Here is a 16,283-nt window from a genome sequence, read left to right as displayed (position 1 = left end):
AGCGAGCGGGGCCCACTCTTCATCGCAGTGCGCGGGCCTCTCACTATCGTGGCCTCTCTTGTTGCGGAGCACGGGCTCCAAATGCGCAGGCTCAGTAGTTGTGGCTGACGGGCCCAGTTGCTCCGCGGCATGTGGGATCTTCCCAGACCAGGGCTCGAACCCATGTCCCCTGCATCGGCAGGCGGATTCTCAACCACTGCGCCACCAGGGAAGCCCTGAAGTGATATTCTTAAATCACATTATTACAAAATTGATTATACAATAGCATAGAGGTGCAGAGATATTAGCACTAAAGATTGTTTGCAGCTGTTCATTTCTGGAACTGCTTCAGACTTTCTTTTTTAATAAAACGTGGAACCAAACATATTTCCGCACTTGGAAATTGAGTGCATGCCCTGCACTGTCGCCTCCTGTGACTACATGGTGCCCTCTTGCTTCCTTCATAGAGTTTTCGGTCATGAAGAGGAAGAGAGGCAGGCCAAAGGGGTCCACGAAGAAGGCCAGCCCCGAAGAGGAACTGGCGGAAAACAACGTTATTCCCAGCGGGGACAGCCCGCGGGCCCCCGAGGGAGGGGGCAGCCTGACTCCCAGCAGCCTGGAGTGCAGCAAGTGCTGCCGGAAGTTCTCCAACCCACGCCAGCTGAGGAAGCATATCTGCATCATCGTGCTGAACCTGGGCGAGGAGGAGGGAGAGGCCGGTAAGTACTGCCCAAGGGCCGACCGCATCACCTTCTGATAACTCGCACGGATGTAACTACTCACATCCGTTTTTCCTGGTTCACTTGTTACTTGGAAACTGCACATATTTGTACATGTCCCACCTATCTGGAAAGTGCTCGTTTTTGCAATGATTACTGACCGTTACTGTACATCATCTTGGAATCGAGTGTATCATCTGGTAGCTGATGCCGACAGAGCGCAGGTCTCGGGGGTACTTGAGTAGACGCTTGCGGGGGGTTGCAGAGAGGGTCAGACAGTCTCTGTGCTCTCGAGCTTATGTTCGGGGTAAGACGATGGGCTTTTAAAATGCAAAGTGTTACAGGATAATAAATCAGGAGTTGAGAAAGTGTTCTGATGGGAATTCCGGACTGAGCCTGGTGTCGCAGTTTGGGTGGCATTTGGAGTAAAGGAGGGAGGGTGTCTCAGTGGACGAGTGGGACCGTGTGAGCAGAAGAGCAGACACTGGGATGCTCGAGGCCCCTGTGAGTGACCCTGATGGCCTAGATCGTGGCAGGCATTCTTGAAGAACGTAAAGAATACCAGGTGCTTCCTCCAGGTAAGTACTTAGCAAGGCTTCAGCTCTGAAGTAACTTCTAAAAGAGGTCGAAGGACATGTGAGTGTGAGCGGGGAACGTCTCCTAGACGACTTTCTAGGAGGACTGAAATGGCAAGATTGCACCGGAGAGCTGAGGGCCTCTGCTGTCGTGCTGTTGTTGTTGTTTGATTCTTGCACCATTTTTGAAGTTTTCAAACCACGTCTGAGAATTTAGGAAGCTCTTACTGTGTTTTGTACCACGCTAAGCATGCCGTTCTGGTTACGGATTTGGACTTTGGACTATGGCTGCCTGGGTTTGAATCCTAGCTCTAGTACTTACTAACTTCATTCCGCTTTATTTTCCTCATCTGTAAAATGGGAATAAAAACAGCACTAGCTAATATGGTTACTCTGAGGGTTCAATGAGACAGGACTTTGTACAGTGCTTAGAACGGTACTTGCCATTTCAAAAGCACCCATAAGACTGACATGTGCACACTACTCTACTTCAAATGGATAACCAACAGGGACCTACTGTGTAGCACAGGGAACTCTGCTCAATGTTACGTGGCGGCCTGGATGGGAGGGGAGTTTGGGGGAGAAAGGATACACGTATACGTATGGTTGAGTCGCTTTGCTGTGCACCTGAAACTGTCACAACATTGTTAATCGGCTATACTCCAATATAAAATAAAAAGTTAAAAAAAACCACACCCCATAAATGTTAGCTGTTACTATTACTCATAGCCATATGGACACAGTGCTATTTCTGTCCTTCCTGTTTTATAGATAAGAGCATTCAGACACTAAGGCATTAAGCAATTTGTCCAGGGTTCTTTAGCTAGAAAGGGGTCTTGGCCTTTGAACCCAGACTGTCTTACTCTGAACCCCAATTCTTTTTTTTTTTTTTTTTTGCGGTACGCGGGCCTCTCACTGTTGTGGCCTCTCCCGCTGTGGAGCACAGGCTCCGGACACGCAGGCTCAGCGGCCATGGCTCACGGGCCCAGCCGCTCCGCGGCACGTGGGATCTTCCCAGACCGGGACACGAACCCGCGTCCCCCTGAATCGGCAGGTGGACTCTCAACCACTGCACCACCAGGGAAGCCCTGAACCCCAATTCTTAAGTCCTAGAAACACCTCCCAACAGTGGAGCAAGACCCTTGGTATGTAAAATCCTAGCACAGATTGGGTGAATTATTGAGGTAAGACATCACCTGATATTTATCAAACATCTAGGTTGGTGGCCAAGGCTCATTGCCAACACCTGTTGCAAGTTGTAGAGAACACAAAATGTTGTTCTTCCCTTTAAAGAACTGCTCTCAAGGTGACCACGTGAACTCTTACTAGGCTGCAGGGGCTGATGCAAATACTGGACACGGATTCAAAGAAGGTAAGGCAGCGGGCTGGCAGCCGTCCCAAGATAGAGCGTGAGTACTTGCCGTGTGAGAGACGGGGCAGGAGCACGGTGGTTTCGGGGGAAGCAGCATCTTGCTTCAGAGCCTAATGTCCTTTCGGCAAATACACAGAGTTTTAGCAATAAGATGAGCGGTGGAAGGGTTAGGAGGCCACGGCCGTGCACCTGAGGCGCGCATCTCCAGGGGATCCTTTCCGTCCGGCCCTGGTCATGCAGTTGCTCCCCTCCTCTCTCCACCCACGCCCCCTGCCCTCTGAGTGTGTCGCACGCTCACACCCCCCCCACCCTGGCCCCCACTCTCTTTTTCTCTCACAAATACTCAATGGTTGTCTCGTTTTAACCAGAGGGGCCAGATCTAGCCTCAGGGCAGCTCTGCATGTACTGGCCCGAGTCCTTCTGAGAACCCAAGTCTCTCTGCTCATTCAGGGCTGTCTCGTTGAGAGTCTGTTTTGGTTTTGTGCCTTCACACGGCTGGCTTGTCCGGTCAGTCCCCCTCTGAGAGACTCCTGGGCTTTCTGCACAGTTGTGGTTAGAAATCAGGGATATCCCTCTTTGGCAACACCGAACATTCTGGCTGTTTCTTCCTCCGGGTCTTAGGCCTAGATCTAACTTGGAGGGTGTGTGAGAAGTTCAGCCCCGTCCGTGGACGTTCCCCCAGGCTGTGCTGCCCTCGGGGGTTTCTTCCCGAAACACACTTCTGCAGTGTCTCCCTTCACAGGAAAGTGCAGACTCTTCACCTGGGTATCCACGGCCCTCACCGAAAGGATCTTCCATGGAGCTCTGCAGCGTCACTTTTCCACGCCATATAGTATTCTGTTGTTCATGGCAACCACGGTACATTTAGTGAAATTTAGGTTATTTCCATATTTTTTGCTGTTATAAATATTACTCTAATAAACATTCCCTTATGTATATGTATGTGTTTGTGTATGTTTATATATGTGTATGCGTGGATTATTATTTGTTATTTTTGTAGGATAAATTCCTAAAAGTAGAACTACTGGGCCAGAAAGTATATTACGTATAGCCAAATTGCCCCCTAGAAAGCTCACACCAATTTAGATTCCAAAAGTAGCCAAGAGTACCAATTGGATATTATCATTATTATTTGTTTTCTTTTTTAATACCTGGAATGATATAAAAAATACTAAGAAGAAAGTAAAAATAATCCAAAATTTCACTGCCTAGGTATAAGGTCTATTACACTGTGTAAAAAAAGTGAAGAAAGATCTTTCTCACTTCTATGTATGTTCATATACATTTTTCAGAAATGAGGTCATATATAATGGTCTGTGATCTTTTTTCACTCACTAATGGAGCAGATAAATTTTTCATGTCAGTATTTTTTCTTTAACAAGCTGTTTTGTAGCACATTCTGTGTTGCAGATACTGTTCTCAGTATTTTACAACTATTATCAATAGCTCATTTCATTATCATGGCAACATCATAGGCACTATTATCATTCCCATTTTATAGACCAGGAAACTGAGGCACAGAGAAGTTCAGGAGTTTGCTAACATCACACAGCCCGTAAGGGGTGGAGCTGGACTCTGAATGCACACATTCTGGCTGCAGGGTCTGTGCTTTTGATTGTGATGCTCTGCTTTCTGATTGAAAACAGTCAGTAAATGTAGATTTTTGTCATTTTTAAAGGCCACGCAGCATTTCATTGTGTGCATGGGCCGTACGTTTTCCTTCATTGGTCTCCAGTTGACTGACACTGAATATTGTTTTAATTTTTTCTCCCTGATTAAAAACAAACAAACAAACAAAAAACTACCCAGGTGTACAATCGAGCATGCATTTTTATTTTATTATTACTATATTTGCACTTGTGTCTTTATTATCTTAGGTATATACCTAGTAATGTAATTCTCGGGTTAATAGGACATCTTTTAGGTCACATATTTTATGATTCCATGTATGTGTAATATTCAGAAGAGATAAATCCATAGAGACAGAAGACTGTTGGTGGTTAGCAGGGGCTGGAGGAGAGGGGAGAATGGGGACAAACTGCTTAATGGGTACAGGTTTTATTTTGAATGATAGAAAAGTTTTGGAACTAGATAAAGGTGGTGGTTGCACAACATTATGAATGTTCTAGATGTCCCTGGATTATTCACTATAAAATGGTTAATTTTATGTTATGTGAGTTTTATCTGAATAAATCATATGAAAACATTAGTTGATAAAATAACAATAAAACTATTTGAACAAACCAAACAAAGAAACAATAGGGCATCTTTTGCATTTTGACACATACGCATGTTGTCAAGCTACCCGGTAGACTGTGTCTATCAGTTATTTTTCCGACGTTGGCTGTGTCCTCATATCCGCCTTTACTCTCTTTATCCTGGGTTGTGTCAGCCTTTATCCTGTTAATCTCTAGTGTGAACAATTTTCTTTAATTATTTTAATTTGCCTCTATTTGGTCACTTGTGGACTCTCTCATTGCAGTTATTAGGGGTTTTTGTTTTGTGTGTAATTTGGGGCATTCCTTGCTCACGCCCTTTACTTGTTACACTTTTAGATCACCATATATTCTGAAAATATTTTCCAGTTTTATCATTTGTCTTTTAATTTCACTTGTAGAATTGCTTTCTTTGTCTTTTGCATTTTACTGTAGTTTTAAATATCAGCATTGTCACTACTGTCAAATATTTCTTCTAAATTTCTTGCCCTTTTTATCATAGCTTAGAACACTTACCTATACCCCAAAATAATAAACAACCTTCTATATATTCCTCTGTTATTTGTATGGTTTCATTTTTTATCTATATCTGTGATCCTTCTGGAAATTGTATTTCTGTGAAAGTTGTGAAATAAGACAGTTATATATATTTGATCAATAACTATGGGCAAAGGAATGATCTTCATAAGTACAATTTGAGAAAGTAATAAGGGTCTGCTTCCAAGTCTAAGAAACCCTTTAAAAAATAAAGCTTCATATTTTGAAACAATTATTGGGATAATAGGAAGTTGCAAAGATAGTACAGAAAGGTCTCATGTACCCTTTACCCTCTTCCCCCGCCAGTGGTGACGTCTTACATAACTACAGCACAACGTCAAGTTCAGGACCTTGACAGTGAGATACTGTGTGCGTCGTTCATCATTCATCACACATGTAGGTTTGTGTAGCCACCGTGGCAGTCGGGAGACAGGACTGTTCGTCACCACAGACGTCTCCCTTGTATTCCCACTTTATAGTCACCCCGCAACCACTGATCGCCAACCCTGTGATTCTGTCATTTCGAGAATGTTACACCAACTGAATCACACAATATGTGACCTTCTAGGATTGGCTTAGAAAACCCCCTTTTCAAACCAATTTCATAATTTTATAATTGAGGAAGTTGAGGTCCAGAAGTGATGATTATCCAGAGTCACACAGCTCCTCGGAGGTAGGGCTGGGTACCATCTCATGTGTCCCCACTCCTACCCTGTGGCTGGCCCAGCTCTACCACGTTTGTGTCTTAAAACCAGTCTCATTTCTACTTCGTGGATGTTGATTTTGTTCATTTCAGTATACCTCTCTCAGCTTTTTCTCTAACCTCATGGGAAATGAAAGTTCCATCCTGTATGGTCCTGACGTTTATTTCCTATTCTGTAATTAATTTGGCAATCTCTTCAGCAGTGGCAGACAGGCAGTCCTTTTTAATACGATTATCAGCTTCCTCCAGTGCTAAGCTGTATAGAAAATGGCCTCGTAGTCCATTGATTTGAATGACCTAAGTGCACTTTAATTTAACAGATACCAAATGGAAAGGTAGAAGCTCTGGGTGTTTTTCCCTTTCTGGCCACTGCTGAAGCTTCTAAAATATGCAGAAATGACCTTACGCCTAACTGCCTCGTGGCTGACTTCCCTCTGATGATTGCTCCACATTCCTTAGTTTGCCAAGCACAATATTACAATTTGGAAAATTCTTGCATAATTGTTTTAATTCATGCTCTGTAAAGAGCAGTTTAGTGACATTTTAAAGAATTGACCTTGACTCTTTTGCTTGTTAAAACAATTAGAAGAAAACAAAATAAGCTTTTTCCCTACACTGAACCATGGCAAGTTAAAATAATATTTTTGATATATATTCAACATTTATTTATTTTATTCTGCATTTGAATAATAAAAGAAACCAGGAAAAGAGATTTTTTTTCCCAATGACATTATGTGGAACAGCTGGTGTTTTTGAAAAACATTTTGCAGCCTACAGAAATCAATATGTCAAGTTGATAAAAGTAACTTCTGAACCTTTCTAAGCTTGTTATTTCTGGGCTCATTTTATGCAAGGAGAGTTGCAAAAATTTGCTGTTATTCTTGTTAAATCCTCCTTAAAGAAGACAAGGCATTTATTATTCATTTATTTATTTTAAAATTAATTTTTAAAATAAATTTATTTATTTATTTTTGGCCGCGTTGGGTCTTCGTTGCTGCACGCAGGCTTTCTCTAGTTGTGGTGAGCGGGGACTCCTCTTCACTGTGGTGCGCGGGCTTCTCATTGCGGTGGCTTCTCTTGTTGTGGAGCACAGGCTCTAGGCGCGCGGGCTTCAGTAGTTGTGGCTCGTGGACTCTAGAGCACAGGCTCAGTAGTTGTGGCGCACGGGCTTAGTTGCTCCACGGCATGTGGGATCTTCCCGGGCCAGGGCTCAAACCCGTGTCCCCTGCATTGGCAGGCGGATTCTTAGCCACCGCGCCACCAGGGAAGTCCCCAAGGCATTTATTTTAAGATCTTACTTAAGATGCACCTATAATCTTCATGAGGATTTTTTACAGCAATATTTCAAGTGTCTTCTACTATATTTGTGTTAGCAAAACAGCTGACTGGATAAGTAGCTTCTGTGATTGAAAACTGTTTTGAGTGAGTCGGGTTTGAAAATTTGCAGGTGGAAAGGTGGAGCAGTGTCAGTCCCTGAGTAGAACACTTTTCTCTGTGGAAAGATGTAGAATGGTGACGTTTGTTTCCTCTCGCCGCCTTGTGAACCCTTGTTTTATCTCTGTGCTAATCAGAGGAATGCAAAGTGCAGTGGCCTCCACGCATACATGGTCCTCAGCATGCTTGGAAATGTGGGACTTCTGGACAGTTAGTGTCACCTTTCAGGAACCCCCTCGTCCCACTTTCCTCCTTCCCCGCCTGCTTCGTGAGCTTGGGCCCTTCTGTTTAGCCCTTAACTGTCGCGGGTTCTGTCGGTGTGGGCCAGGGTACGCCCTTACAACCAGCCTCCCCCATCGCGGTGGCCACACAGAACCAAGCTTTCCTTCTTGTCCTGCTGCAGATTCTCAGGAGGCTCTGCTCACCCAGGGACCCAGGCAGAGAGAGCAGTCAGCATCCCGAACACAGCTGGTCACCGGGCAGGAGGGGAGGAGAGCCTGAGCGTTTCATGTCAGCCCAGAAGTGACCTCTGTCATTCCTGCCCCTGCAGTTCATTAGCCAGAACTTATCTCCCCCAATGTCAAGGGCCCAGGGAGAGTGACCCTGCCGTGCCCAGGGTGGGGGAGGACTGGGAAGGTTTGGTGGCTGTCACTAGTGGCAACTGCATGGCTCCTACCATTTCCATGGATTTGCCCACAGCTGTGGTCTGGGGACCTGCAGATGTCCTCCTTGCCCCGACCGACCATGTCCTGAGCTCAAGGCCTGCGTCTCAGTCTGGGGTCCCACAGGCTCCATATAAATGTCCCCCTGATCTTCCGTCCTGGTGACTGGCCACCCCATCCACGTGTCTCATCCAGAAACCTCTCCCTCACCTGTCACGTCCGGCTACTTGCCACAGTCATCTGACTTTTCCTGCTGAATATTCCTCTGATTCTTCTCTGCATCTCTGCTGCCATTCTTGTGGGTCAAGCTCCATCATCTCCTACATGGACTCTTGTAACAAGTCTGGTCTGCCCTCCCTCTCTGATCCATGCTCGATGTGCATCAGCGATCTGCAAATATATCCCCAATAAATATTTACTGATTTACTAATAAGTTGCATTTTTAAAATTTAATAATCAGGACTTCCCTGGCGGTCCAGTGGTTAAGACTCCGTTCTTCCACTGCAGGGGGCGTGGGTTCAATCCCTGGTCGGGGAACTAAGATCCCACATGCCATGTGGTGTGGCCAAAAATTTAAAAATAAAAATAATTTAAAAAAATTTAGTAAGTATCGATGGAGTTCTTAATGTGGGTCTATTCTGAGTGTCTTGCAAGTATTAATTTATTTTTTCTTCACAAAAATCCTACCAGATGGTTACTGTTTTTATCCTCATTTCACAAACTAGGAAACTGTGACAGGTAGGAAGCGGTGGACCTGGGATGGGAACTCAGGCATGGTGGCTCAAATACATACACTGCCAAGTGCGTATGTTATAGGCATTATGAAACATACGTAAGATATACATTTCAAAAGGAAGAGGTAAGAAAAGTAAAGAGGAATCCTACTACTTTCTTCCCAGATTTCAGTGGATTGTCCTAGGCATCCCCTGGATATGTGCCTTCTGCTTTGGAAACCATGCCTCTCCTTGCCATTAGAGCCATCTTTCTGAAATGCAAACCAGTCACATCCCTTCCCTGAAGACAGCCTGCCCTGATGCCCACCGCTGCTCAGAAACAGTCCAAGCTCCTCAAGAACCTTCTAGGTTGTTTACGTATGACCTGGCAGCTGCCGCCCTGGACCCTGATTTCTTACCCCGTCCCATGGTGCCCACCTACGACTCTGTAATGAACATCCAGAGGCCACAGTGCCCTGTGCTCTCTTGGTTTCTCGTGCATTGTTCATTCTGCTTGGCATGGCCTGCTTCCCTTTGCCCTCTGAAAAACTACACTTGTCCGCAGCCAGTGCTCGGTAAATATCTTGTGAGTGAGAGCATGAATCTTCATAGAACAGAAACTAGGACTGTGCAGTGTCTAACGGGGGGAAACTCAGCATGTTTCATCACCTCCATTTGCGTTTCTGTGTGGAGTGGGTCACACGACGCGGGAGAGGTCCCAGGTCCGTGTTGCTGACTGTCTGCCTGGCCATTGTACTGGCTTCCACTCAGCTCTTGACCCTGCAGTTGTTTTCCGTCTTTCCTCCTTCCACCCTGCTCTTCACAGTTCAGGTTTCCGCTGTCATTCTTTTTTTGTTTGTTTGTTTTGTTTTGTTTTGTTTTTGCGGTACGCGAAAAACTGTGGTGGCCTCTCCCATTGCGGAGCACAGGCTCCGGACGCGCAGGCTCAGCGGCCATGGCTCACGGACCCCGCCGCTCCGCAGCATGTGGGATCTTCCCAGACCGGGGCACAAACCCGTGTCCCCTGCATCGGCAGGCAGACTCCCAACCACTGCGCCACCAGGGAAGCCCTCCGCTGTCATTCTTTTCACCTGTATTTGAGGGTCGCCTGTGAAAGTTACCTCTCCTTTGCTGGTGCTGTGGAGTCACCTGAGCTAGAGTCTGGAGTCATCCTTGAGTCCTCCTCCGGCTCACTTCCAGCCTGCCGGCCCCGTCAGCCTGCTGACTCCCTCCCCGCGATTCTGGAGCCCTCGGTCCGTCTCCTCTCCGGGCATCCTCCCTGCCCCGGGTCTGGCCTGCTCATCTCTCATATGGACTCTTTGCATAGCGGACTGGCTGCTCCACTTCTAGACCTGCTCCCCGTAAGCTCGCCCTTCACAGAAGGATGTCACGTGCTAAGGTGACACGTCACGTTGCTGCTGAGAGTCCTCCCATGGCCTCCCCCGCTGCGTGGAGGGGCCTCACCTCTGCCTGCTTTCCGCCCCACTTGCCCCCTGGGCTCTTCTGCGCAGGCAGCTTTTTCTTCTTGGAAGGCTGCCCTCAACCCTCTAAGCCAGCTCCCTAGCTGTTTCTCATTCTTAAGGCTGGCACGGTGCCCTAGTGCAGGCAGCCCTGCTAAACGTCCGCTGAAGGAAAACACCTGCTCATGACCTTTCTCCCTCCAGTAGCTCCTGACACTTGGAATAAAATTCAGATAAATGAGAATGGGATCCATTGTCAGAGTTGTTTACGGAAGGAAGAGAGTGTGAGATCTACAGCCTTGAGCCCTGAAAGGCCCCAGAGACGGGCCCTGGGTGAGCAAACTGGGGGTATGGCTCCGGCTGCTAAGTTTGGCAGATGTTTGTTTACATGCTTCCATGATTCCACAGGCGAGCTGGTCCAGAGCTTCCTGTAGGTCCACAGAATCCTAGACCCAGTTCAGCGGGAGCGTGATGCTTGTGGGCCCCAGCTGGGCCCCGCAGGGGTGATGGTGCCTCCTCTTACCGTGTGCCCGTCTGTGCCAGCTGCTGTCAGGGTGCTGGGCATCTGTTCTCATCCTCCTGCTGGGTGCCAAGGTAGGGCTGCCGGCCCATCGCTTAGATGAAGATACAGGCTCTGCTAGACAAAGGAAGCTGCCCGACGGCAGCTAGTAATTACGTGAATCCTGGTCCCTTCGACTTCCGAGCTCCAGCTTTTGTCACGTGGATCCAGCCGTCTTCGACTGCCGGTCCTCTGATTCTCCACCTTGCCCTGGCCCAGAGTCACCTGAATTAAACCTCCAGTCCCTTTGGTGACTAAGTGTCCCAGTGTGAGACACGTGACACAAGTCAGCCGTGGAGCTGGCCCTGTGCTCTCTACTACAGACTTGCTGTGGCTCTCAGGTAACCAGAGGGCACTCAGTGCCTTTTTTCACGGTGGGGGGCAGGGGCCGGGGAAGAAGAGGAACTAACTAAATCCCACCCCAGCGGGGCTTTGTGTCAGGACTTTGGAAGGAGGACCATCTTGTCCAGCATCTTGGAGGCCGGCCTCTTGTGCTGCAGCCCCTTGGCGTTGTGCTGTCTGCAGTTCAGGGGGCTGCCTGTATCCCGCCTCCAGGGACGTGATGGGAGGGATGGAGCCTGTGACACAGGGGGCCTTTGCTCCAAGTGATGGCTCTTCAGACAAGTAGCAGCTACTTATTATTCCCCCCCCGACCCCCCCGCATTTTGAAAAGGAGTCTCTCTCTCACCATTAACAACCCGAGTACTGAGAAGTGCTGCAATGAATGGCCCGTGGCCCGTGGCCCGGCGGCCTTTAAAGCCGGACTTACTGCTGTGCCTGGTGCTCCCCAGCTGCTGAGGAGCTGTCTGAAGCCAAGGGCTGAGTGAGATCCCTGCAGCGGCTGATCTTCTCTTTTTTCTCCTCCTTCCTGAGCTTGTTGCTGGGCACTAAGCCAGACTTTGGAGATCAAAGCGAGTAAAAGGAGTCTCTTCCCTTGAGCAGCTGAGCCTGGGGAGGAGGACCAAGGGGGTGAATGGATACAGGACGATGGAGGGGCCAGCCCAAGGCAGAGGGGGCAGGGCAGGACCACGCATCCGCCGGTGTATCCTGGAGGGCTCCCTGGAGAGAGGGGCCCTGAACTCCACGTCTAAGGCTGACATAGGGGGTGGGGGAGGGGACGGGCTAGGCATTTCCATCAGGATGGTTGCTGCGAAAGCCTGCAGGTGCGGGGCTGGGGGCGTGTTTGAGGAATGCTGGCTAGTTCACTGTGGGGAGTGTGCAGTGAGGGCAGTCACAAGGAGGCTGACGGCCTCGTGCTCTGCGTGCGCTTATGCGCACAGTTTCCTGTCTGTGGGAATGCTGTGCTCGGAGCAGGTGCTTGCCTGTCCTTCCCTCGGAGCAAGAGAGACAGGAAGACTTGAGAAAGCCTGAGGGGAAGAGGGAAGGTGAGAGTGATGCATAGTCAGCAGGTTCGATAGAATTGTCTTGGGTTAATAAGTTTCTTAAACTGCTGCATTAGCGGTGTGGCACGGATCAGTGGCAGAGCCCCAGCATATAATCCCGTATCAGGCTGCTGTTCTGACAACTGTGCTGGGCTTTTTATTAATGTGGCTGATAACACTTGACTCTCTGGGGTGTTCTGAGATTTAATTAGTTCTTGGGCAATTTGGAATAGGTACTTTAGAATATTAGCGCTGTGTTGATTATAAATGAGTGTGTATGAACTATTTCTACAAATGTGTGACTGCTCATATGGTTAACTCTTCATCTGCCCTTTCCTAAATCAGCTTGCCTTGCTTGCATGCTATTCCATGTCGGGGACTCTGCGAAGTCTCTTGGGGAGTTAGAGGGTAAACACAGACACAGATCCCACTGCTAAGAGTGGGGAGTTGGAAAATGGAGCAGTATCCCTCCCAGAGGAACTCCTCTAGGCCAGCAGGGCATGGTGAGCAAAGAGCAGGGAGACTTCGAGATAAAGGGAACTTAGTTGAGAGCTTTGGTATCAAATGAGCTTCATTTTTCTTAGTGAAGTCAGAGAAGCTCATCAGAGTTAAAGGAGTGTGTGTGTGTGCGTGTGTGTGTATGGTTAGGAGCTGAGAAAAGTGGGAATATTTTTGAACCCCTGCTGTAGATCTTTCATTAATTCATTGGAAGCATTGATTGAGCACCTACTGTTTGTGTACCAGGCGTGCGGTGGTTGCTGGGCTACGTGATGTCAAGTGAACGGAAGTTTGTATAGTAAAGTTGTTCAGAGTTTGGTGGGCGGGGCACACAGATGACACTGACACTTTGGGGTAAGTGGGATGAGCACCCGCAGAGGCCACATGGGATCTTAAGGGAGCTCGGAGACGGGACTTCAGAGGCAGCCTGACAGAGCAGGGCAGGTCAGGAAGGGCCTAGGTAGAGCTTTGACGTCCACGTGGGCCTGGCGTTCTGAAGGGTGGGTGGGGCTGGAGGTGAGAGGAGGCCGAAGACGGGGAGGCGTGTGGAATGCAGCCTGGCAGAGGGAGTAGCATCCCGTAAGGCCCGGAGGAGGCTGCCGGCCGCGTGTGCTTGTGGGGAGACTGTGTAGGAGGCTGGCGCAGGGCCTGGTGGAGGGTCTGCAGTATGTGGTTTCAGCAGTGGCAGTGGGCGTCAAAGAAGGGGGTGTATTCTAGAGCTGCTGAGGAAGTGTGATTCCCAGGCCCTGGGCACAGGTCGATGTGGACAGGAAGCAGGAAGTTGTGGGAGGGAGGGGGCCTAGGTTTTGGCTCGGGTGCTGGGGTGGAGGGTGGCCCCTGCCAATCTGGAGAACCCAAGGGAGAAGCAGGTTTGGGGGAGAGAGGATGAGTTTGTTCTGGTCACACACCGAGTTTGGTGGACTCTGGGTGTCCATGGGGGTGTCATCCACCTGGGTGTGGGACCGGCAGGAGGCGGTCCCCCTTCGTGGGTGGGGGCACAGGTGGGTGGTCAGCAGGGGTTGGGATGGAACAGAAGCAAACAGCAGGGTGGCTTCCTGAGGACCCTGGTGCCGAGCGTCCAGAAGGAGGGAAAAGCAGGAAGGCCGCCTTAAAGGGGGAGGAGGACGGGATCAGCGATGGTCAGTGATGCAGGGAGAGTCAATGAGACGAAGCTGGGATAAGAGTCCTTTGGTCTTGGGAATGTGCCTTGTGCTGGCCTGAGCAGGAGCCGTGTCAGTCGGGGGTGCTTGACATGGCAGGGGTGAAGATGAGATCTGGGGGCCGGAAAGAGGGGTCATGTAGAGATGACTGAAAGCGTTGCCCCGTGGAGCTGGCAGCAAGCACATGGCGACTTGAGAGTTTACTAAAGGGATTATTTGTAAAGTGTGGGCAGGTGTTGGTCCTGGGGGAGGCTGGGGACAGGGGGGAGTCGTTGTCACCCGAGGTGTAGAGGCAGGAGAGAGCTGCAGCCTTTGCAGGGAGGGGGCCTGGAGAATATCCCCCGCTACTCCCCTCCCTCCGTCCCTCCCATCTTCTGCTGGTGACTCTGTTGGCCAAACCCAGTGGGAAGCCAGAGGGCAGTGGAGCCCCTGTGTGACCCGTACAGGTGAGCCTCCGGAGCTGGGTGGAGACAGATGAGGGTGGGCCTGGAGGGGCAAGTGGGAACTTTCTAGAACACTGGGGACACTGGATCTTTGCTCATTACCCTTAGAATGGAGCACATGCCTGGCCTCTGCTCCTTAAGCAGGGCCACCTTCGGTTGAAGTCAGGACGCCTCCCCGCGTGAGGGCCCCGGGCACCGTCATAGGAGTCTCAGCACCGAGGGGCGCGTGCACCCACCTGGGAACTCCCGCTTCCATGTTGCAGTGTTGCCACTTCTTTTTGTTTTGTTTTGTTTATATATATATATATATATATATTTTACATCTTTATTGGAGTATAATTGCTTTGCAATGGTGTGTTAGTTTCTGCTTTATAACAAAGTGGATCAGTTATACATATACATATGTCCCCATATCCCCTCCCTCTTGTGTCTCCCTCCTACCCTCCCTATCCCACCCCTCCAGGCGGTCACAAACCACCGAGCTGATCTCCCTGTGCTATGCGGCTGCTTCCCACTAGCTATCTACCTTACGTTTGGTAGTGTATATATGTCCATGCCTCTCTCTCGCTTTGTCACAGCTTACCCTTCCCGCTCCCCATATCCTCTAGGGGTAAGACAGGAATAAAGACACAGACCTACTAGAAAATGGACTTGAGGATATGTCGTCACTTCTTAAACGCTGTCTTTTCAAAAGGAAATGAAATGTAAAGAATTCTGTCAGTGTGCTGTGGTTGAAGAGCCGTGAGGCACAGATGTCACAAAATTGATACCGTTCCCAGGACGTCGGTGACTCCGCAGGACACTCCAGGCTAGGGGGCGGGGTGAGGCAGCCCTTCCTGCGCCTCTCCTGTTAGCACAGACCAGCCAGAACCTCCGCGAAGCCATGATCCCAGCCCAGCCCTGAGCTGCACATGTGCGCCTTCAGGCATGAAGTCACTGGCCCCAAACGCGTGCGGCCTGGGGGTGACTGCGTGATCCCCCCGCCGCCCTGTGAGAGGACTCTGCCACCTTCCCTCACTTGAACCTCACAATGACTCATTTTGCAGATTCGGATCCTAGGTTTAGAGAGTTCCAGACTGGTCCAGCTCAAAGGCAGAGCTGGAGTGTAGCTCACACACCCTGACTCTGCGCTGGCCACTCAGAGCAGTGACTGTGGTGAAAGTGGTATTTGACAGTCCCTCCTGCATCCTCATCCACTTGTTTTAAAGCTGAGGCACTTGCGGCTGAGATGGAGGGCTGGGAGGGCCGTGGAGGGGGTAGCTAGCGGGTGGCTGGCTTGGACCCTACCCACTTTAACCAGAGCAGTCATGCCCTTTTATTGATTGTTTATGTTGAAATTGCTTAAAGAATTCACTCAAAATGTCCTGCTGCTGCTAAAAAAAAAAATGTTTGAAAACCGCATCCTGATGCAGTGATGATCACAATTGGATTCAGATGATGATGCAGCACGGTGTGAAATTTGCTGGACAAGGGCACTTCAGTCGAGCACCTCATATGCCGGAAAAGCACATTTTGTTAGAGCCTTGGAGGAAAAAGTGAAATGTAAGAAGGTTGATTAAAAAGGCACAGTGTGCACAGGCAGTAGAGTTACAGGCGCTAGTTAATGCTCATGAAAGTGCTTTGCAAACTGTAATGTGCCTCTCAGAAGATAAGGTCGTGCTATTATAGTGGTACAGGTTACCTCCCTCTCATGATTATTGACTAAAGGAAAAATACCAGACAGGCACAGACCAGCTGTCAGATATTTCAGCCTGAAACCCAGTGTTGCTGATGGGATTAACACTGACCTACCTTCCTGTGCCCTTGCTGGTCTACCAGGGGCGGGTTGATGGTATCCCATCTCTTCTGCCTTTTAAGCATCTCAGACAGAT

General features: G+C 49.1%; 1 protein-coding gene across 5 annotated transcripts in view; it reads left to right on the top strand.

Moving 5' to 3' along the window:
• ZFAT (zinc finger and AT-hook domain containing) overlaps positions 1-16,283 on the top strand; it is a gene marked incomplete at both ends in the record, with an annotated part of 174,332 nt that overhangs the window by 44,836 nt on the left and 113,213 nt on the right. For 4 of the 5 annotated variants that reach the window (XM_079722448.1, XM_079722452.1, XM_079722450.1 and 1 more), the window contains one exon: positions 447-698. In XM_079722448.1, coding sequence (XP_079578574.1) covers positions 447-698 — 252 coding nt within the window. The remainder of the gene's footprint in view (positions 1-446; positions 699-16,283) is intronic. The other variant, XM_079722451.1, reaches the window with a different exon arrangement.

Source organism: Hyperoodon ampullatus, assembly GCF_949752795.1.
Source record: "Hyperoodon ampullatus genome assembly, chromosome: 17".
Lineage (NCBI taxonomy): Eukaryota > Metazoa > Chordata > Mammalia > Artiodactyla > Ziphiidae > Hyperoodon > Hyperoodon ampullatus.
The sequence above is the reverse complement of the archived record's forward strand: the minus strand, read 5'-3'. Positions and strand labels throughout refer to the sequence as shown.